This window comes from Corvus moneduloides, chromosome 13, assembly GCF_009650955.1.
Source record: "Corvus moneduloides isolate bCorMon1 chromosome 13, bCorMon1.pri, whole genome shotgun sequence".
NCBI lineage: Eukaryota > Metazoa > Chordata > Aves > Passeriformes > Corvidae > Corvus > Corvus moneduloides.
In genome coordinates, this window is record NC_045488.1 from 16432062 (window position 1) to 16454602 (window position 22541).

The 22541-nt window shown below is 42.4% G+C and overlaps 1 protein-coding gene across 2 annotated transcripts in view; it reads right to left on the reverse strand.

Annotated features, from left to right (window-relative positions):
* RORA (RAR related orphan receptor A) overlaps positions 1–22541 on the reverse strand; it is a 389378-nt gene that overhangs the window by 342405 nt on the left and 24432 nt on the right. The window contains exons 2-3 of one of the 2 annotated variants that reach the window (XM_032122711.1): positions 16274–16505; positions 15018–15265 (exon numbers count right to left, since the gene is read on the reverse strand). In XM_032122711.1, the coding sequence (XP_031978602.1) occupies positions 15018–15192 (175 nt within the window). In that variant the 5' untranslated portion in view covers positions 15193–15265; positions 16274–16505. Of the gene's footprint in view, positions 1–15017; positions 15319–16273; positions 16506–22541 lie in introns of those variants that run through there. The other variant, XM_032122715.1, reaches the window with a different exon arrangement.

The following is a 22541-nucleotide window of genomic DNA, read 5'->3' on the forward strand; positions in this document are numbered from 1 at the left end:
GAAAATCAACTGACATAACAGCAATGGGAATTAATGAAGAGTCACATTATTAAGAGGATTTGCATGATGCCTCAATTCAAGCTCCTCATACTAAGATTGGAGGGTTTTTGTTGACATTTGGGCTGGCTTCTGGAAGCTCAGCTCCATTTCAAACCTACTGCTGAATTTGATGTGTGTTTGAAATATGAGGCGTACCATGCACAGTGCAACATTCAACAAGGGTAACTGTTGCTTTCGGGGTTGATCCGAGAAGAGTCCATTCCTAGGGACAGCCAGGATTCCATCTCTTCTCCAGCTTCCGGCAGGTACACAAACCTCCTTTTTACTCCAAAGTCTATCAGACACGGCTTTCTCCAGTGCTGAACACATGAACCAAAAAGCAGATCTCACGTTTGTTTCTCTGGCTAAAGCCCACAGCAGTGACCTATCTCCCCTTTGCTGGGAAGGGTTCACTTGAATACAGCTTCGGACTGGAACTACCAACCAGACCTCCTTTCCCATTTTAACAATTACCTGTCTCAGCAAGATACTGCTAATGAAAAGCTGAAAGGATGATATTTTGGATATCTCTAGTTCCTGAAAGTGCCTTTGGATAAAATTTGCCCTTAATCCTTCTCTGTAACACAACTGCATATTAGCAACTTAAAGTTACATAACACACTGTATTTTGATTCTTTTCACATCTCAGATCTGAAACTCCAGTTCACATGAAACAGTCTTTGGTGGTTAATGGTACCAACTTATGTGGAGCCAACACTTGCATTTTAAGCTCAGAACCTGCAGTAGCGTCTGGTGTCACCACCAAACCAGAGCCCTCCCAGCATCCTTTGGTCCCTAAGCGCTGCCATAGTCACCTCGTGCACGCTGCAGGTGAACTTGGTGAGGGGGGTGTGGAAGAGACACAGCTGTGTCCAAAGGGGGAGGGAGTTTCAGAGAAAAGAAGGCTTTAAAGCCCAATAATCCCTTTCAATTTCTAGGTATGGACTTGACCAGGTAGACTAAACCACAGGAGACACTGCTGGCAAGGAATTCAGAGTTGATGGTTCTTGTTTTCATGCCCTCCTGCAAGACCTTTCCCACTTGGTAACTCAGTGTCCACAGTACGGACTCTTACCAGAGACAATAAACTGAACTAACCTCTTGCAGCACAAAAGAACATAAAGTATCAACATTTCAGCCCCCTGTCCCACCATGCTGAGCACAGCAACTCTGGCCACCTGTAACCAGATGAACAAATGGCATAGTCAGAAGATCACATCCACACTATGTCCTTCTAGTCTCACCATGTGAGGTTTGAAACAAATGTGAGGGAATGGCTACCTTCCCATTTGAAATATTGATGAGAAAAATCCAACAGCAATAGGAAACAAATTAATAACCACATCTGCGTCATTGGAAGGAATATTTCCTCAAAATTCTCTGTAAGGAAAATGTGAAGAGGCTAATTATTATGGCAATGCCTTGAATAAAATGTTTTTACATGTATTAGAAACCTCTCTACAGATTAGAAGGCTACCTGATTTTGCAAAACAGAAAGATTGCCATATTGCTTTTAACTGCACATTAGAAGACAAATTACAAATAAAAGTGTAATCTCTAAAAGTAGAGCAAGTAGAGTGCTTAGTCCTTAATAAAGGCTGGTGGAAGTCATCCAGAACAGCTTCATATGATTTAAATCTAAAGAATGTTTTAAATTTAAATTACCTTAAAGGTATTAGAAATCTCTAATGCTTTAATTTTAATATAGTTTAATTATTCACTATACATTCTGGGTTTATATCTATAAAACTTTTCCCTCAGTAATGTCCAGCAGTTATAAGTCTCTCTGCTTAAAACATGCTGGAAAAATATGAAAAAAAAAAAAAAAGGCAAATCAAAAGCAATGTGTTTACATCTAAAACATTACATTGGAAAACAGTAATGTAGAAATATTTACTTTTATGGCGAGACATCACATAGAGATGTCAGCATTACACAAAAACATCAACTGCTTACATTTACATTTAAATGTGGTTGCAAAAATCAAACACTACCTGAGACAGACTAAAACCAAGTTTCTCTGTGCTGATCTGGTCAAAGTATGCTGAAAAATGCTTACAACATGTAAGAACTTTCACCCAAAGAAGGAATACTGCTTACCCCCTACCACTGCCATTCATCTATTTCTTACCAAGTTTTAATACATAACATAGTGCAAAATCTTTTTGTGGCACACCCCAGGTCTGTAGGGTCGAGTTTGCTGGGAGATCTGAAGTCTTTCATATAAATTAAACCACGTACCTCCACTGACCAGCAGTGGTATAATTGCACCTTGATGAGGGCGAAGCAGATCCCTACAATCTCCTGAGGATTGTTAAGCACTGCCTGTAGAGCAGAGCCTCTGCTAACACGGCGATGACAAATAAAGTTGCCCTCCTCCCCAGCCCCCACTACCTCCAGCAGGCCAAGCTATAACTTAATAGAGGGCAATTTTAAAGCAAAATACCCAAAACAATTATGCTGGTTTTGCTACACGCAGACACACGACAAACTGATAAATGCTCCCTTCTGCTGGCATAGCCACACCCACGCTGGTAGTTCAGACTGCAGTGTCAGTGAGAGTGTGGATCTTTCAATTCCTGTGCCAACAGAACCCACAGGTATCCCAGGACAAGTGCATGGAGCTGGTCTGACAAAAGGACACCTAGACCAGATGCTGGGCAAGAAGAAAAACCATAAAGGCACAGCTGCTGCTTCCTCATGCAATATGGACAGGGAAAAATGCCAAACTTCTTCATACTTGTCCTTCTGAGGGAAATTAACACGTAAAAGTCAAACTTTCAAGTACCTTCTATGGCACTTCAATGGTCTGGTGCCACTAACTTAGTCCACAGACAGGGAAATAATGGGTCACCTCCCTTACACCTGTCTTTTTGTGTCCCCACAACCTGAAACTCAACACATCTCAGCATAAATCTCCATAGAGTGTGGCCCATAAGCACTTCCAAGACTTCTCAACCCCGATCATGACCTGAATAGGCCTGAAGGAGCAACGTTTCTGATGTAGCAACCTGCAATCCTATTTCTTACTTCCATGCAGGGAAATAAGAGGAATGAAGGAAATGGGAACAGAGTCCAGAAAACATAAAATGCTCACTCTGACATCACACCATTACTCTGTCCCCTCTCACATATTACACCATCCTCTCACATATATTACAGTAACATGTGATGCCTTAATTAAGCTATTGCCCAAACACAGGAAGATACTCTTTTTGTCTTAAGCACATCATGTCCACAATAATTTCATTATAGCTTTAGACTTTGTGTGACAAATACCACACAGGTAGGAGAGAGAGTAGTTATAAAGTATCTTGGAATGTTATGAGACTAAGATTAAAGTAAATCAGTATAAATAAAATACTGCTGTAACTAAAATATATTCTGCTCTTAAGGAAGAAGGGACACAAGACAGGAATTCAAGACAGAGTAACATGAATCCCAACTTTCATGTGTACCATCACTTGACTACTTTAAACTTCTCTTACAAACAAAAGCCAGTTGGTAGTAGCCTCTAATATTATGATAGTGCTTTTCCAAAGAGCCCAAATTCTGCCCCAGGACTGCCTACCACAAAGTAAATGCAGTCCTCAAGTCACTGAAAAGGGTTTGAAGAAGGAACTTTTTCATATATGCCTCACAAGTTAATGTCAAATGCCAACAACAACAACAGGTATCTTAGTAGAAACTACCAATCCCAAACTCTTCCCCCTGATTTAAGACACCAGGGAAAACAGTATAAACCTTTTCAAGGGAAGCTTGGAACTCAGCATCTCACCATTTAGGTGACAGAATGTGTTTGCTTCATAAAGAGTCCTCACAGCACCCCACTGTTAGTTCACAACTCTTTTTCTTTCCTTTTTTTTTTTTTTCCCAAATATTTGCACTGTTGCTGGACCATAAGAACAGGCTTTCATTTTAATCTGCTTAACACACTGTGGGAAAGGGCTTCTAATTTCACAGGACTGAGATAAGACAAATAATTCATATAACACATTAGCACAACATCTATGGCAAAAGCATTTAGTCAGAGCTCATTGGAAACAATAGGGTGCTGAAGCAAATCTAAGGCAACTGTTTGAGGCCACACCATGCCCATTTTCTTACATTCCGTAGCAAAGACAAGATCACAGAATAAGAATACATTAATTGTCCAGAGGCAATAAGGCAGTAAATTCCCCTCCCCTCAGCAGACATGGTAGCTTCCCCCACTGCTCCAGTCCTTCTCCAAATGTTTTGGGGGTTTTTTCCAGGCCATTCTCCAAATCAGTCATCTTTCTTTTGTGTCCTTTCATTACACTTCTTCCTTAAGTTCCACATCTTTCTTTTACTGTTCATTACCCAAAACTACCCTGCTCCCCCTTTGGCTTCATTTACTTCCTTTCTGGGTTTGTTTTTACATTTTCTATTGCTGCCTTTCCAGAGCCAAGTTTGCTTCCAGTGCGTGTTCTGCTGTGTGTGGAGAAAAGCAATGCAACAAAATATTTTCAGTATATTGGCATGAGTCCCCACCTCACCACTTGTGATCATTTGCTCTCAAATCCCTAAAGACATTCTGCTTTGAACTTCTGCTGTGGCAAAGAAAACAAAGGATACATGGAAGAAATTCTGAGGAGACTTGCCAACTGCAGAGGTCTGTGACAAGCTATTTCTACAGTCTCTAAACTGGGCTGAAAACAACAGGAAGGTGGACTTGGGAACACTGGAAACCCAACACTGAGGCCAAATACAGCTTGCTAAATGGAAGCCTGTGGTTATCTGTAAACCTAGCTGCCCTGCTGATCCTGGCTTCACCAGAATCTTTTGTCCTTATCCTCTCTAAGGTGGATGTTGTATGGGGGAGCATTCTTTGGAGAACTGAAACCAAAGATTTTAGTGACGGACTGCCTTGAGCACTGCTGTGGAAAGTCAATGACTAGCTAGAACTTTGGAAGGATTTTGCTTCCCTTTCAAAAAAAAAAAAAAAAAAATCTTCCTTTGTTCTTTTGCACAGCCTTAGATACTACACTACCTGTCACACTAAAGCATCTCTGGGAGACTGCTGACCTGGCCCGGTAATTTCAGTGGGGTATTATGATCCAAAAAATTAACAGCTGCAACGTCTCGTGAACTAAAATTGTGAATCTCTAAAAGGAGGCCAAGTGGTATAATGTGATTTACCTGGAAAACAAAACAAAACAAAAAAATAGAAACAATTCAGTTATGATCAAACCATGTTAGAGGCAGCCAGTATCAAGAGAGAGAAATGCCAGTAAGGCAGACCACCTCAACAGTCAGCTTACTAGATTACCTGAAGCTAAATCCCTACAATCTGTTCACCTTACCTTTCATTTTTTCCATCACAAAACAAAAAAGACTTTTTAATTGTTGTAAGAATAGAGATGTCAGCAGCTACATATTAAAACCTTCAGTAAACTTAGCAAACACACTCCATATACAGCAACAGGTAAGTGCAACTCAGGTTCTGTACCTGAGGAAATTCTTGCTCATCTCCTAACAGCTGTTCTGAAGCAGGGATACAAATTCTTCTCCAGCAATGGAGCCACAGTATGATTCTGAAAGCAAAATTATAGCAGGGTAACAATGTATCTGCCAAAATAATTACAACTGCTCACGCAGCCCTACCTACCGTGAAAACTACAGTTAATTCATCTTTTATCCAGAGTCATTTTCATTAAAATATCTTCTTTTTCTTAAACCATTTCCTAGTGAAGTTCTTGATCACTAGCAGCTCTCTCTCGATCTTTACTACACATGTGCCCCTGGTTTTACCCTACACTGAAGTACTGTCAGTGACAGCAACAGAATCATCCATGATGCTTAATATTAACCACACACAAACTGTCACAGGATCCAGCCTTCTGCCAGCAGAGCAGAACACTTCTAATAGCCAAGGGTGGTTTTCACACTGCCAACATATGACTGACCTAATCTGATCTCTGGCAGATTTACACTCACGAAAATCAGATCACTTCACTTCTTAAAAATACACCTGATTCCAGCAGAAAATAACATACCATTACAAACGTTAAAGAGTGCTGTGTGGGAATGAAATCTCTAGAAACAACTTAGTGGTTTGGTTTTTTAAAGACTCTCAAAGTGTAAAGCCTTACTGGCTATTGATGGGTTGGCAAGATTGCTTAGGGACTCAAAGTACAACACCACTACACACTGCTTTGTCCATTATTCCTCCAAGCATCAGTCCTGGAAAGAGCTGCTTTTGTGCTCTTTCTAACTGACTTCCATGTATTATCTCAGAAGCACTCTGACTCAACACAAGATGTCAACAGTTCAGAATATACTTCATTAGAATTTTTAAAAGGCCTCTCTAACAACCCAAGCAGTAAAGGACCCTTTCCTAACTTCTATAATGACAGCACAAATGACTAACAAAACTCCTCTTGAAGATTACACAAATGAAGCAGGACGCAGAGAGAGGTTTCTGATATGCCCTAGTTTCCTTTGAAATTGGTTTAATTTTATTTTATTTTTTAATATACACAGGATTTAGGCGATGGTTTATGCTGACAGGTTTTTTTACTTCAAGTAAAGTATTAGCAAAAGCTGTATTTTAGCCTGTCTTATCAAATTTCAAGATTTCTTACAAAGAAATAGTTTAAACCTTACCTTTCTACCCTTAGTTAAAAGATGTAATGCAGCAGAGGCCTCTGATTTACATTTAGTACAGACTTTGGCAAAGTCATCTATTAGTTTATAAAAAGGCATTTTTTCCTACCTCTGCATTTGAAGAGAAACTGTGAGGGGAAATCCTACTTTAAAGTATTCTCATAATTCCACTACAGGAATAAAATAAACCCTATAATCAGTATTTCACAAGTCTTGGCCTTGGTTTTATCCTTGACTGTATCTAACAGACCTTGCTTCAGTGCCAAAACAGTCAGGCCAAGCTCTACTAATACATAATTTAAGTCTTCCCCATGGTGTCTACAGTTTTGCATACATACTTATTTCAGAAGTGCAGGGCATACACTTCTACATAACTATGGCAAAAACTCCTCTCTCACAAGTCAGGAGCTGGCAATGCTATTGGATGCACACTCAACAGCGCTTTGCTATTTGGTCTATCTCTGGGGTTTGATTTTTGTTTTTCCTTCTGTCTTCTTTCAGCCATATTGTTAAAACTAGCTGCAGAGTTCCTGGCCATATATTCCCCATTCTTCACACAAACTACCTCTTTGGACAAGCATGCCATTTTAAAAGATATTTATAAGAGTAATTTTTAAAAAAAAAAAAAACAAAAAAAAACAAAGAAACAAAGACAGAGGAGAGGGTTCTCTGTCCAACCTCCTTCTAGGAGTTATAATTTCCATAGTCTCTGCATATTAAACACTTTCAATCCATTTCAACAGTTGCAGAACTAAAGCACATAGACATTGTTAATTAATGCTGTAAATATCCCACAGTCTGTATGAAATGAAACATTTAAAAAGAACAGCAGCACCACAGTTTTCACCCCATGATCACTACACCTGCCTCATTAATCTCCTGCACCCATGTGAAGTAAATACATAGTACAACTACAAACTAAAAATCAACAAAGCCTTTAAAAACGGTTTAATTTGATTCTACAAGGGAGGTTATCATAATCCAACTCTGCTTTCTCACATTCTGCTGGCAATTTCTCTCAGCTCAGTTTCCACACTAACTTTGTTCTCCATCTCACTATCTATCATGCTGTTATAATGCCAGCTCAAATGCTGTTTGTAACAGCGCAGCAATTTCTCAGAAGTTGCCAGCTTCATAGTGTGTTCCTTTAGAAGTGCATGGAAATTATTAGATTAAATTACAAATGAAAGACTCTGCAGTTGGTCATTATTACTAGGACGTTTATGTACATTCAGTTGATCATGAATTTTGACTTCTGTTCCTTTGCAGATTTTTGTTTATACTCTGTTTTGCTGGATTATATGGAAGTGAAATTAAAGACAACTGGAAAAGAGCTGTATTTTCCCCATCATCACCAATATCCTGACAAGGCTGTGACACTCACCTCCCCCATTCCCTACTGGCTTAGTGTCAAGTGATCCCCTAGAACCAATTTTAAAACCTCTGTGAATATGAGCCCATTTCACAGACAGCAACTCACTATTTAAGGAACTCAACAGTAAAGAAATTTGCTTTACAAAGCAAGACCTGCAACATCCCAGGCGTCCCCCCGGTTTCTAAGATTTCACATACCAGCATGGGACCAAACAATTAATACATCCAGAAATGCCTGAAGAAAAAATTGATCATTCTGCAAGTGGTGATCACAATAGGGTAAGCAGCAGGATCTTCGATTATCTCACTGCTGGGGGTATCATTTTCAGGAAGGTATTTCAAACCAATTTCTTGACCATACACTGCCACTGAAAACATCTAGTAATTTTCTACAGGAATAGAGCTGTTTGACCCAATTCCAATGCAGATAATTATATTATCTGTATCCAAAATCCCTCTGAGTGTTTCAATCAGGTATGGTATTCTTCACTTTCCGTTCTGATCTGCTTAGCATGGCTGAGCACCATTAAACAGCTGTCAGATTCCACACAAGAAGTGGCTGGATTTCAGTAATAAGCAAAATGGTTCCCGATAGTGTTTAAAACACCTGGGGATCCTTCCAAATGAACAGTGCAATGAGGCTAAACTATAAGATTAAACTGCTGTAAAATAAGCCCCACAATTTCTTCATGAAAATACACACCCCAATACACTTAGCCTCTGAAGAGCTCAGTTGTTGCCAAGAATGAAACATATCTAGATGAGACTTCAGATAACGGTATGAAGAATAATTCACAACCTTTACATTCAAGAAATTAGACAATTAACTCCTCATGACACACAGCCCAAGCTGTTCTCATGTTTCTATCAGCACAGACCATCTACAACAGATATGCTGAAGTGACTGTGACTGTGAGTCATAGAACAGAGCTCACTGTTAATTCAGCTACTACAAAATACCAGGCTCCTCTTCATTTTCAGTCCAAGGAGGTTTTACAGAAAACATTTAAAGAAGCATGTGAGCTAACTGATCACGAACACGGTTAGTTAGAAGTGAAAAGGTTTCTAATCATCAGAACAACAAAGCTGTAGAAGAGCCTCCTACCAGAACACTGGGGGCAAAAAAAACAATCCTAAAAATGAAGTGTGATCTGTTTCTGACACCAAATGTGCAACATGGATCTAGCGACAGTAGGGGATTCAGGCTTTGCTCTGCAGGGTCCTCCTCTACATATCTGTAAGAAACTGTGCAGGTAAGGATGCGTGAACTGTCTGCCAGCTGTGAGTATATATAAAACCAACAGCTCTGTAAAGTACCTTTCCAGAAGTGGTTATCAGGGCACAAAGACAGCCTCAGCAATACGTGAAATACAAGATACTTGAAAAAAAAAGTCAAAGAAAACAAGATAGCAGAAATCTGCATATGAAGTGTGGATTCTTCCACATACTCAGGAAGCTGCTCAACACTTTACCCACCAGAACTTCCTCTTCTGCCAAAGCCACAGAAAACTACAGAACCTCCACAGCAAGCTCAGGTCCAGGTAAAAGTGTGACAGAGGAAAATAATTCAGCTCCTCTTGAGAAGCAGACACTGCTCCCCACTCCAGCATCCCACTCAAAGGCCCTGGGATGACAGGCAGCCTCTTACCAAAACGTCTGGGATGGACAGACAGCTGAGGTGGTGACAAGTGCCTTACAGCATGGGAATGGAAGGCCCTGAGTCAAGTGCATTGTTGCATTTTGACAGCTCCTGTAAACTACCAGGGCCCAGCGTTCCCCTTTCCCTTCCCTGCCTTCTACAGCTGTGTGACAGCAGCTGCTGCTGCCACTGCAGCCCCTTTGCTCCCCGTGCAGCAGCGAGCACAGAGCCTGTAAACAATCCCTGAGTTATACAGCACTCAGACTTGCCCCTGCATTTAGACATATTTCCAATTTAAATTTTTTTTTCATTTTTTTAGTATCTGTTCCTACAACTGTCACTGAAAACATGTTCTTAAAAATATTTCAGTAAAGAATGGATCACCTATTCCCAAATTAATTTCAAGAGTGCTACAGATATCACAGTAATTTAAAATGAGGTTGGGTTTTTTCCCCTTTCCCTTTTTCACTGGGATAGCTCTCAGATTAAACCCAACAAAATCGACTGAGTCATTTCAGATTTTCCCCAACACACATTTTTGTAGCTTAAAAAACAAATATCAGAAGGAGAAAAAAAAAAAGACAACCTCCCAAAGCTGAAATTGCCCTTTCCATTCAGATGCAGTGCTATACCCAAAACTGAAATTGTCACACAGCCCGTTAATCTCCATTACAAAACATGTTCTTTATTTAGTAAAATTACAGCATTTGGTTGAATGATAACAGTATTTACATACTGGTTTATGAGCTCCTGAGATGTTTCTCAAGCAAATAAAATAAGAGAATAGGTTACGGTTTATTGAAATAAGAGAACTGCATTGTTCCTAGGAGAACAACATACTGCTGCTATTATTGCTCCTATGCTACAAACATTTAAAACAAAGCTGTACTTTAAAGGATTCAAAGCACATATCATCTACCAAAATAGGACTAAATCAGTGGTGAATGCAGAATAGTCCTCAATGATGACAAAAAAGAATCTGCAGAAAACATCCCAATTTACAAAATTCAAAGAGTCCTCCTGAAAATAATGCTCAAAATTTCATATTGTGACTGTGCTCTGCGGAAGTGCCTAAATTCAGAAATGGATAAAATCTAGCAAAAAAACCAAGTACTTTTAAAGAAAATAACACAACAAACCTATTGTTGTTACTATTAATGATGTCACATCCCTACTTGTGCAGCATCACCCAAATTAAAATAAAGCACAAAAAGCAACACACCACAATCTACCAGTAGAGACAGGATCAGGATAAACAGACAACATGATAAAAAATTCCAAAGGGTTCTGGAAAACAGCAAATACGCTCAGAACCTCAACAGCAAGAAAAGAAGAACAAATACCTACATAGCTACAGATTTCTACTTTTAAATATTAAGCACCATAAAAATATTTGCACATAGCATCACCCAATGATGTAAGAGCTGTCTTAAGTATTTTTCAGCAAGACATCCTCTCTTGACTTACCTCTGAGACCAAGAGCTCAGTTCCAAACAAACTGAGCATTTTTTATCACATTTAAAAGCTTTTTATTTACTTCTGCTTTTTAATGAGACAGTAGATCTCTGCTAAAATACAGTTTATTCAACTACAACTATTTCTAGGGGGACTAATAGAATATTAAGCCTTAGACTGCCGCATGGGTAGAACTCCATGGATGCCAAAGCCTGCAAAGTGAAATAAATGGCAATAAAACCCACAGTCCAGGGCCAGAGTTGGTGAGGGAAGCATTCCTTCTACCAAGCATGGCAAACCACAAACCCTTGTTGCAGAACACACACACACTCTCAGACTGAAATTCAACCTGCTGGTCAGCGACTGGTCTTCAGAAAATCTTAACCATTACTGTCAGCAGTAAAAACATTCCTCGGGGGGAAAACCAGGCTTTTTATCCATTTCCTGCTTTTTCCGGTATGGTGACAATTTTCTGACAATCAGTTTTAATATCAGACTGCAGGGAATTTCTCAAAGCATGCAAGTATGCATGCATGCCCCCACATACTAAATATATCAGGCAACAACTCCCCATTTGAAAGGTGCTTTTGGTAACTCAGAATTTATGTTTTCTTAAGGGTTCTACACAGCAAGAAAACCAGCATAATGTCTGCAAAATAAAAACCAAGTTATGTAAGGATCTGGCGGTACAAACAGGTTTACATATCAAGCAATAAAATATTTTGAAATGATAGCATTATAATAACTAAAGCTTCACTTAAGAATTTGTTCCACAGCAGACTTTTCCCACTTCTTCATGAACAGTCCTCTCTTTAATTTTGTTTTCTTCATTCCTTATATACACTGGTTATTATAAACGCTGAAGTATCGAAGCAGCTTTGCAGCATGTGCTGCTATGAAAATAAAGGATATGAAACAAGTATTTGTAGCGTCTGCCTAGTCAAAAAATAAGGATTTTTACAGTTAGAGAGGTGTATGAATGTGTACATATACCTAAGTATCTATGTATTTGTATCTCTCGTCCACACAGGTCGCATGAGAGTCCAGAGCTGCCTGCTTACAACACATGGCAGAATTGTGACCCAAACAGGTAAATTTTTGAACTCAGTACACAGCTGAACATATAAGCTTATAACCTAGCAGTTCTAAAAATAATTTCACCTATACTAGTCACACATTAAGGTCACATCGTTGCCATAAGATATAAAGGACCACTAAAAACAAAAAAGGCAAGAAATCAAGCGCTATTTCAATAGCTTAAAAAAAAAAAAACAAACCAAACAACCCCCAAACCTACAAGTCTACAGGGACCTCTAACACCCAATGCATCCATCATGTCCTGACTTCAAGGAGGCCAAAATGTTGTCATTGTCATGTTTTCCTGTGTGGTTCTGTATCTCTAAGTTTTAACTATTAGAAAGGCACAATCAGCTGGTGTGTATTGTATAGGTCAATTTACTTCCAATACACTAATTTACGCAACATTAGCACAGAATGCCAGCTCCAATTCTCTTACTGTTTGCACTCTAGGAGTAGACTTGTATTTTCTGCCAACTCCATTACATCATCCAAAAAAACCCAAACACTTTTTTTTTTTCCCCCCCCAAATCCCTGCCACTCTCCTTTTCCTTCTCCCCTCTCCCTTCCCAAGCCCTTCCAAACCACACGCCAATTACTGCCGCGAGCTTTATTTCGCTTTACAGCCTGCAAAGCCCCAGCGCGCAGGGCTTTGGCCATTGTGTTGCCGGGGATGCCTCCATCACTGACCTTCGCTTTCCCACTCAGACTGTTACATAACGCAGTGCCTGCCGGCGTGCGGCGACTGGGCGAGTGGCAGCGTGTGCCTGGAGTGCCTGGCCCCCTCCCCCTTCCCCAGTGAGTCCCGGGGGAGGAGGGACATGTGGGTCAGCAGGTTAGCAGTACCAGAGCCCAAACAATTCGGGACCGCCAAGAAAACACCCTCAACGCCGGAGCCGCCCGGGCTTCCCAGCACCCTCCTCTCCTTTTCGCATCCATACAGAAGCGACAGCCGAGTGTTACATAATTTATGGGATCCCAAAGTTGCCCCCCTCCCCAAGCGCGGCGGAGCCGGCTGCCGGCTCCCTCCCGCCGGCCCCGCTCGCCGGCAGCACCATCTGCCCGCGCCGCCGGAGCACTGGGCCGGAGAGCCGGGAGGGGGGAGCGTTGTGTAACACCCGCGAACTACGGCCGGCTCCGCAAACATCCAGAAAACTCCCCGACAAATTAAGGAAATTTTCTCCAGTGTTTCTGATTAACCTCGTTACATAAGGCGCTTGCATTCCAAATCCACTCTCGCAAGCTCTAAATATACCCCGCGCAGCCAAACGCTCCCTGCGCACACGCCCGTGGCCACCCGGCCTCCTCCGGCCGAGCCCGCTCCTCCTCGCCTCGGCATCCGCCGAACGGCGCGCTCCCTGCTCGCAAATCGCCTCTAATTAAATGTTTCGGCGTGTGTCATCTCGATGGCTTTTACTGTACGCGGATTCCCTGAGTGGGAAGCTGCCTGGGAAGGGGGGGTGTGGCCAAAAGGGGAAAAATACTGTAAAACACAAGCCAACACATGATCAGCCATATTCCAACCTACAACCCAAACCCCCTCCGTCCGAGGAGAGACGGTCTCCCCACCGCCGGCGGCCGGGCATCGCTGCCCCAGCCCCGCCGGCGGCCGCCGAGGGGGCTGCGCTCCCGGCGGGCACGTACTTTTCTCCGCCCGTAATTTCTTTCAACAGCCGTGTGTATTATTACATAGCGTTATTTAATTCATTTTTACCCATCACCGAGGGATTTTACAGAGCGAAGCCTCTCTAGCGCGCTCCCCCCTCTTGTAGGAGCAACGCTTCATAAATTATTTACAAGTAATTAAAGCCGCAGCCTCCTCCCTCTCGCACGTCTCGGCAAACTCCGGCGGTGTTTGAAGCCGGGCCCCTGTCCCTGCCCGCGGCGGGAGCAGCCCGCCCCGCACGGCCCCGCACGGCTCCGCACCGCTCCGCCCGGCAGCGCGCAGCCCTCCCGCCGCCGGCGCGGCTCGGGCGGTAGCGCGCTGACGCCAAACTTCAACCGCCCTGAGCACCTTCAGAGCTGACCCGCACGACTCCGAAACGCAACCTGAGGCAGGAGGGGGCTTTGACAGCTGGCGGCAGAAAAGGGGGGCTCGTTTGTTTGCAGCGTTTTATTCGGGGGCCGGCGGAGAGCGGTAAGAGAATCCCGCGGCGCACAGAGACCCTCTGCGAAGTTGTGCACCTTCAACAACAGCAGCTACGAGATCATCCGCTCCGCGATGAAATCATTTTTAAGATACACTTAAATGAATTAAGGGAAAACAGCGCGCAAGAGAGTGAATAAGTCACCCGCAAACCGCAAATCTCCTATTTAATCACAGATCCCCCATTCACAACAAGCCACAGCACACCAGTTGAGAAACTGTCAAAAGGAGACAGACGAGGGGGAGAAAAAAGGGAGGGAGGAAGGACACTGCAGCTTTAAAAGTTTGTTCCCTTGAATCCCAATACTCCCGCTGTTGCTTTATATATTTATAAAATTATGTAATTTCAGGGGCACAGTACCCATCCGGATACCACAGGCAATAAACGAGAGAGATAGGAAAGCACCAAACACTGCTCAATATTTTCATTGCATTTGTCCCTCCTCCTGCAGCAATTAAAAGAAGCTATAAAAGTTTGCAAGGTTTTGCAGGGGGTAGAAGCCCGGCTTGTTTGCGTGCGCGGCTTCAACAAGCACGAGCAATAAACCAGGGGATTAAATTGCTGCATTTCCCCCTTGTCTCTTACCCCCCTCTTCCTATTCCCACCCACCCACCGATCCCACTCCCCCGGCCCCCTCCCCCTTCCCCAAGTCTCCCTACCTCTGCTGCTGCTGCTGCTGCTGGAGTAGCTTTGCCTGCGGACGGGAGCCGGCGCATCGCTTTTCCGGGCAGGCTCCAGGTTCACCGGGGTGTCCCTGGCGCCGGCGGCCGCCTCGGAGACGCTGCTGCCCGGCTCACTGGCTGCTGGATCGGGGGCTGCCGGAGCCGACTCCATGTTTTTCCCAATGTAGATCGCTTGGAGATGGCGAGCTCCTACACTCCCTCTATCTTCTGTTTCCAGCGCAACTCTATGGTAGGAAAGCAGAAGGGAGAGAGCGAGCGTGATCCAGATGGGATGTGAGCTTGCCTGGCTGTGACCACAAGCAGCGCTAGCGAGAGCTGCACACCCCCCCGCCCCCGCACCCCCCGCGCTCCGCCGCCAGCCCCGCGCCCCACGCCCGGCACCGCCGCCCTCCGGCGCGGCCCCGGCCCGGCTGCGAGACCCGCGCCCGCCCGAGGCAGCGTCCGGCTCCGGGAGGGGCGGCGACCGCGGGGCCCCTGCGGCCCTTGAGCGGGGCCGGGGCCGCAGAAGGTGGTGCCATTGCCCAGGGCGGGCGGGGAGCCAGCCCGACCTCCGCCCGGGCCGGCACCGACGGCTCGGCGCGATGGTGGGGCCCGGCCAATACGGCCAGCGGGCCCACGAGGAGCTCCCCTATGCAGCCCCGGTACCAGCGGGAAGAGCTTCCACGCAGGGCTGTCTTCCCTCCCCCATGACTGTTTCAGCTGAAGCCGCATCAGAAGATGCCAGCTGTATTAAGCGTCTCAAGACCCACATGTTTAGCAGCCACGCAGCCAGAGAAACATTTCAGACAATACCTCTCTTTAAATGAAGTGCGCTTTGACAGAGAACAAAAAAGGTGACTAGCAAGGTGCCAGAAAACCTCCACATCTGGTCTGACTTCTGCAAGCACCCTTGTGCAGCTCACAGTCTCAGTAATGGTCAATTCCTTTTCCACTACCTGATGTTAAAATCCAGTAGCAGCTGCCACAAACACACACTGGAGAACACACCACTCCTGTACAACAGAGGCCATGTTTCATGCAGCCCTACTTGCCTCCTGCACAGAAGGTGCTAAAGCTGCCTGCTTTTGACTGCTGTCTAGAAGCATATCCTGAGTAGACCAAATCATGGTATTTTTACTGAAAACAATTCAAGCTTTTTCCAAATGGCACTGGATCATGTGCAAGCAGCTGATATGCCACCTTCTGCCAACCAGGACTGCTGCTACAGCTTTCAACACTGCTGGTACTGGTACCTGATGAAACTTGCAGGTAAACTCTGGACAATTCCACATTCTGCAGTCTAATCACTGTTCTCCCACAAATGGTGGCCGCTCCAACAGCTGTGAAATGTACCATGAGTCCTACTTGCCCCTGGAGCCTGTCCACAAATTAGATTACATCTTGCACTGCTGATAGTTCTTTTGGTGGAAGGGTAGAGTCTTGGGTTAGTTGATTTGGAAGTCCTGAAGTTCCAATTATCCGTGTCTGGAAAACAAACACCACAATAGTTCTGATTATCTGTTGTCTGCTTCCATCTGAGAGGCATGGGCAGAGATTGAAGAAGACATTTAAAAATTATTCTGCATTCACTTTCAGAGCATGAAAAAATTTGAGGTGGTCAGAGTTGGGCTTACAGACCCTGCCCACAGAATAAACCAGGTCTTGTTCTTTGCGATTAAGTACTGGGTATGGGCAGGCCTGGGAGCCCCCAGGGTATGGACACAAAAGGCTTTTTACAAGATTTTTCACCAGCATCAAGTAAAAGGGTCTCAAACTGGATGGAAGCTGTTCCTAGAAAGCAGCCTGAGAAGGAGAGAGAGTGAAAGTGGACAAAGGAAGCAGGAGCACAGGTTGCTCCCCAGGCCTAATGTGGAGACTGCGAGCATCCCTGGAACACACACTGGCACAGGCATGGGGCACAGGCTTTGGGCATGGTCTCTTCAGAATCTGCAGAGGGTAGCAAGGTGGTTCTTCTCTGATGCAAGTTTGGTGGATTAGAGCTGCAATTTCCTACAAAGTCTCTCCCTTTACTTTTCGCTAATTGGCAGCCTCCAAATACAAGCAAGAATTAGGTGATCTGTGGAAACCAAACTGTCTGTTAGCCCGAGAGAAAGCTTATCCCTCCCTCTTCAGATTGGGGTTTAAGCACGCTGACCAGGCAATGTGTGTTGGGAAACTTGCCTGGCTAATAAAAAAAAGAACTTCATTCCTCAAAGCTGCCAGACCACTGCCTTTCACCAGTGCTGGAAACAGCTGGACTACTTGCCACAGTAAGGATTATTCACGTGAGTGTTTTGCAGGACTGGTTTTAGTATTGCAGCTACTTCAAGTTAACAGAGAGTGTAGACTGGGGTTTTTCTCTTCTCCTTTCATCTGTTAAAGGCCACTGATATTTAGTACACCTACCTTCCTTATACGATTGTCATTTAGTGCATCTTTTTCCCTATTTTCTAAATCTAGACAATTTTTCAATTTACTTAGAAGAGAAAGAAGAAGGAAACACTAAAGGCTACAATAGGACAACACAGTAGAGCTTTGGTTTGCAAAGTAAATTGTGAGGTAGGGGAAATCACAAGAGTAAACCCAAATGCTTATAACATCTGAATTAACGGAGAAGAAAAATTAATTTTATGTTGTTTCACAACATCTCTCATAAATCACTAGCAATTAGAACTAGCTAAAGCAAGACGAATTTGTAGCATGTTTGTAGAGGCCACAATCTAGGAGCACCTACACAAGCAAAAATACAAAGCAGCTTTGCTCTTGCAAAAAGAGAGGGTACCTGAAAAGTGAAAGCACCACGAGCAAAGGAAATAGGGTGACACTTCACTTGAGCATTATGTAATGGATGAAAACCATCATGACTTTTGTCAAAAACTCCCCCTCCGTGAACCTGTTCTGCTAAGACATTTCTGGGCATAGAAAAGGTCTTCCTCGTTCTTCAGTCTTCTATTTCTAGCTTCCAACCCCTACCAAGACGGTTCATTAACTTTGATCACTAAGCTTGTTTCAACAAGTGAGATGGCATTACCAGCAAAGACAGGTATGCTGAGAAACTTGAGGATAGATGTTCAGTTAGATGAAAGAGGGCTTTAGAAACTGCTGCAGATACTACCTTACAACAGATCCTACCAGAAGCATGAGTAACGGAACAAAAAGGGACAAGAATCACCAAACATCTCCTATTGACTTTGTTGGTTTCATGTAGATACAATTATTAATAATTATTTTTAAAATTCTAAATAAAAAACCCCACACAAATCTTACGTGACTCTGGAGTAGAGGAGGTATAAAGATCATCTGGACACTTTTTCAGAGCACAGACACAGTGGCAGACTCTTGAATCCCAAGTGGCAGAAGAGCTATAATGCTCACAGCCACCAGACACACAGAAACCAACCCTTGGGCGGGACAGGCATGAGGTACAGAGCACACAAATACGTGCAACAAAACCATCATTCACACGAGAACAGCACCACACCGTTCTGCCAGTGTTCACTGCCCATTCATGTGCAAGCCTGCTTTGAACCTGAGGTAGTCACTAAGGGTCTTCTACACATGTAACTAATCCAGCTGTTGAAATACCTCCCTCCAAAAAGAATGCCAAAGTACATGTAACGTGACCCAGGAGTTACATGGAATCACAGAATATCTCAAGTTGGAAGGGACCCATAAGGATCATCGAGTCCAACTCCCTACTCCTCACAGGACAGGACTAAAACTAAATCCTATGACTAAGGGCATCGTCCAGACACTTAAGTAACAGCCCACGCTGTGGGGTCTAGGCTACCTCTGGCCACACCACACACATGTCAAAGGGGACAGTCAAGCCTTCCTAGGAAGCTTTGTTAGCTCCAGTCTAGCATTGTTGCAGAATATATTGATGCAGAGATGAATAACCATGAGGGCAAAGCTTGAATAACATGGCAGCGTTACAGCTGTTCCTCCTGTACAACAAGTTGCCAAGGCTAAGGCACCTTTACTTCCATTGGACACATCCCTGTGGTTTTGGTATCTTTGCAGGAAAAAAGAAATAAAAAACATTCATAGATTGAAGACATTCAGAAGAGCAAGGTTCAAAGTCAAGCAAGGCATAGGACACCGACCAGGTCCTCAGTACAGTTCTGATGCCATCATGCTTATATACCAATATTCAAAGAAGAGTTTAAAATATATGCATTTATTCTTTGTAACCACATTCTGTGGTATATCTTTTAATGGTTTACAAAACTTTAGTTAATTAAATTTTACAGTAGGACAAGAAACTGCTTCCACTGGAAACACATACAGCCTGTAATATCTGAAAGCAACTTTCTCAAAATTATGCAACCTATTTAAGCTTCAGCAAAAAGAGGCAGACTAGTAAACTACAGGTATGGAACCTGAATATTTGGCAGTAATTAAATTAAACACTACCTGAACAGCATCCTGTCATACCCTAGATGAAAACAAAATAAAAAATAATAGGAAAGAAATAAGACAACTGTGCTGGAGGCACTTTGACTGGATGCAGCTTCAGTGGACCCTTTCCCACAACCTTTATCTCTAAGCAAAGTGAAAGGCTCATCAAACAGCTCATCTGGAATTTACACTCACAGACATAATTTTGTTTGTTTTAAAGACTGAGGAGCATTTGTTAACCAGCTATCACAGCACAGATTCAGTGGAATCTCCTTCTTCCTGCTGTAAACTCATCGTGTAAACTATGAGCTGCTTTTCATTGTTTGTTAAGCCTCTATTTCCACTCTCCTCTCCTGCCATTTGGATTCATTCTTACTGGATTTTCTGTTTCTGAAAGAAAGTGGAGAAGCCCAGAACATATAAAGTAAAGAAGCCTTTGTGCTTATCTGTACGGCACAATGTCTGCAATCAGCATCTCCTGATATAAAGAGTAGCAGAGGTCGGTTCTTAAGAATTCAATACTTTTTGTGAGTGAATTAAGGTAAAAGACCCACAGATATCCACCTTTCTCAGCAAGCTGGTTTTGCTGCTGTTTTCTTGCAGATGGTTTAAAAAATTATTGAATATTTTCCTTTAATCAGATGAAGACTTTTCTCGCTTTCCATACACTTGCAGACAATCTCTTCCTCCCACAAAGGTAAGATAATTGAGTTTGAGGAGCAACTTAGCCAGCCCATATTCTCTGGAGAGTCGAAGGGAAACAGGGAAGAGCAAAATCTGACCCAAAGATACGTTTTTGTTCTCAAGAAAATGGAAGCTTTTTTTAGTGAAGATCAGTAAATGAGATGCCATTTCTGAAACCCACATTTCTGAGAGAGAAACCCATGGTTTCAATGAGAACCCATTTCTGACCACTTCAGCCCAAAGTGGGGGTGGTTGCTTTCTAGTTAACTCTTGCTTCAGTATCACCTTCTTCACTGTGTTTTTACTCAAGAGCCGTTTTCTTAAACACCATATTCATTATAGAATTCATCCATAATATCAGACTGATAACTCACACTTGTGCCTCTCTAAAAGTAATAGTAGGTTAAAAGCAGGTTAAAGTAAGCAGAAAAAAATAGCTTGGCCTTGATAAAAAAAAATATGCCTAATGTCTAGATGATCATTTTGTGCATGCCTTCATACATCTCTGTCATTGTCCCAGTGTATTTCCACCAGTAACCTCACCATTTGCAACAGCACAGCCTCCAAAAGGTGGGGAAGTTATTGTACAAACTATCTGCCCCTTCCCACTCCATCCCAACCCAGCCACGTCGGAACGGTTCTGGACAGGTGGTGGAAAGCTCTCCCAGGTTTCCCATTGCAACAGCAAGGAGCTGCACCTGTACACCTTCTGATTTGCCTTCTTTTTCTCCAGGTCACAGAACTTGATCTTCTAGCTTAGAAACACAAAAATTACCTTCATTGTACATGTAACAAAAAAATTACACTACCCATCAGTATAATCAAGCAGCCCAAATACACAGCAGAGACATTACAGCTTAGATGAGCATTAAAACTGAATTATGCCAGAAATGCAGAAGAGAAAGTAGTAATTTTATTTTAAATGGTCAGATTTTACATAATTTGAAGCCTCATTTGATTTATTTAAACACTGTATCTAGTAAAATATTTTTATTTCAAGGAAAATGGAAAGCTGTCTACTGCATGCAAAGGTTAACTTGCATTAAAGAAAACACATATTCTGCTGCCTGCTTTAACTCTTTAAGAGCTTAACACTCCACAGCTGAGCAGCCTGTGTCTTTTCTAATAGTAAGTAATCCAAAATTTTATATATTTTATACAGACTAGAAAGATTAATGTGAAGCTTCAAGTATTATGCTGAAAAAAGAATCCTTGGAAGAGGAATTTCTTAGTGAATATATTCCAGCGTGCTAATGGAACAAAGGCATAGTAAGACAGAAGAGATCTGTTTTTCTCTGTGTTTGGAGATGAGAGGGAGGAGGGCAGAACTATTTAGCTTTCATAACTGACAGTTCTAATAGTGTAAAAACAAATTTGGTTGTTGTTAGAGTTGTCTTTATGTTCTATAAAGCACTGAAATCCAAAATAAGCCTTGAGATTTTTTTCAGCTTTTTTTTGTGTGATGAAAAATAAGTACCTTATAATCAAACAAAATATTTAATTAGACCTGAAATTAAAAGATGTGTTCTCTGCCTTGATTTTTTAACTTGCTAAAAATGATGTTGAGGTATGTTTCAAAGTATAACAATATTTTCTGTTAAAAAACCAAACAAAACCAACAAAACCGAAAACAAATTTCTGAAACACATTTAAGAAAGAACAAAAAAGGTCTTGCATATTTTCCAATTTCTGCTTCTTCAATTGAATAAATCAATCAGAAATTAGAGTTCATTCAATTGACCCAGCCATGGATTTTTCCAGCCAAAAAAGTCACTCCGTTTTGGGTACAGCTCTGGAGAGCTCTGTGGTTGCCTCTGAATAATAAACATGGGGATTCTTACACATTTTCAAGTACACAAGTGCACACATGCTGCTCAGGAATAGCCACGAGAGAGACTCTCAGTATCTCAAACTAAGAGCCTCAACTATCCTCAAACCAAATTTCAGCTTAAGTAAGCTTAAGAAAGATCTCAGCTCTCTCTGAATCTTTCCAAGCCTATGAATGCAGCCCTGAGACTGCTAATGCATCTCTCCTCTTTTCGTTTTTGAAAGAGTCATAATTTTTTTAAAAAAGAAAGCCATTATTTAAAGGCAAAAACAGGCTATGTAAAATATCCTCGCAAATGTATTTGCACACACTATATGTTCTCATTTAGAAAAAAATTGCCTTACAGGTTTCATATAAAAATAGAAAGCTCTTTCCTACACAAAGTTTGTTTTAGTAGTTGAGGTTTGAATCTTATGACTGGGAGACTTCATGATAACCCACACAGTTATTTTGAAGTTTAAAGCAAAAGTAAAACCTGCTGTACTCCATATATTCTTAGAGTACTCTTCCATTTCAGCTTGTCACTTACAGTAAATTTTGTTTTACGTTTCATAATGTGTAGGATTCTTTCATAATTCCTCATGGCAATCCTTGTTGCTATTGTAGAG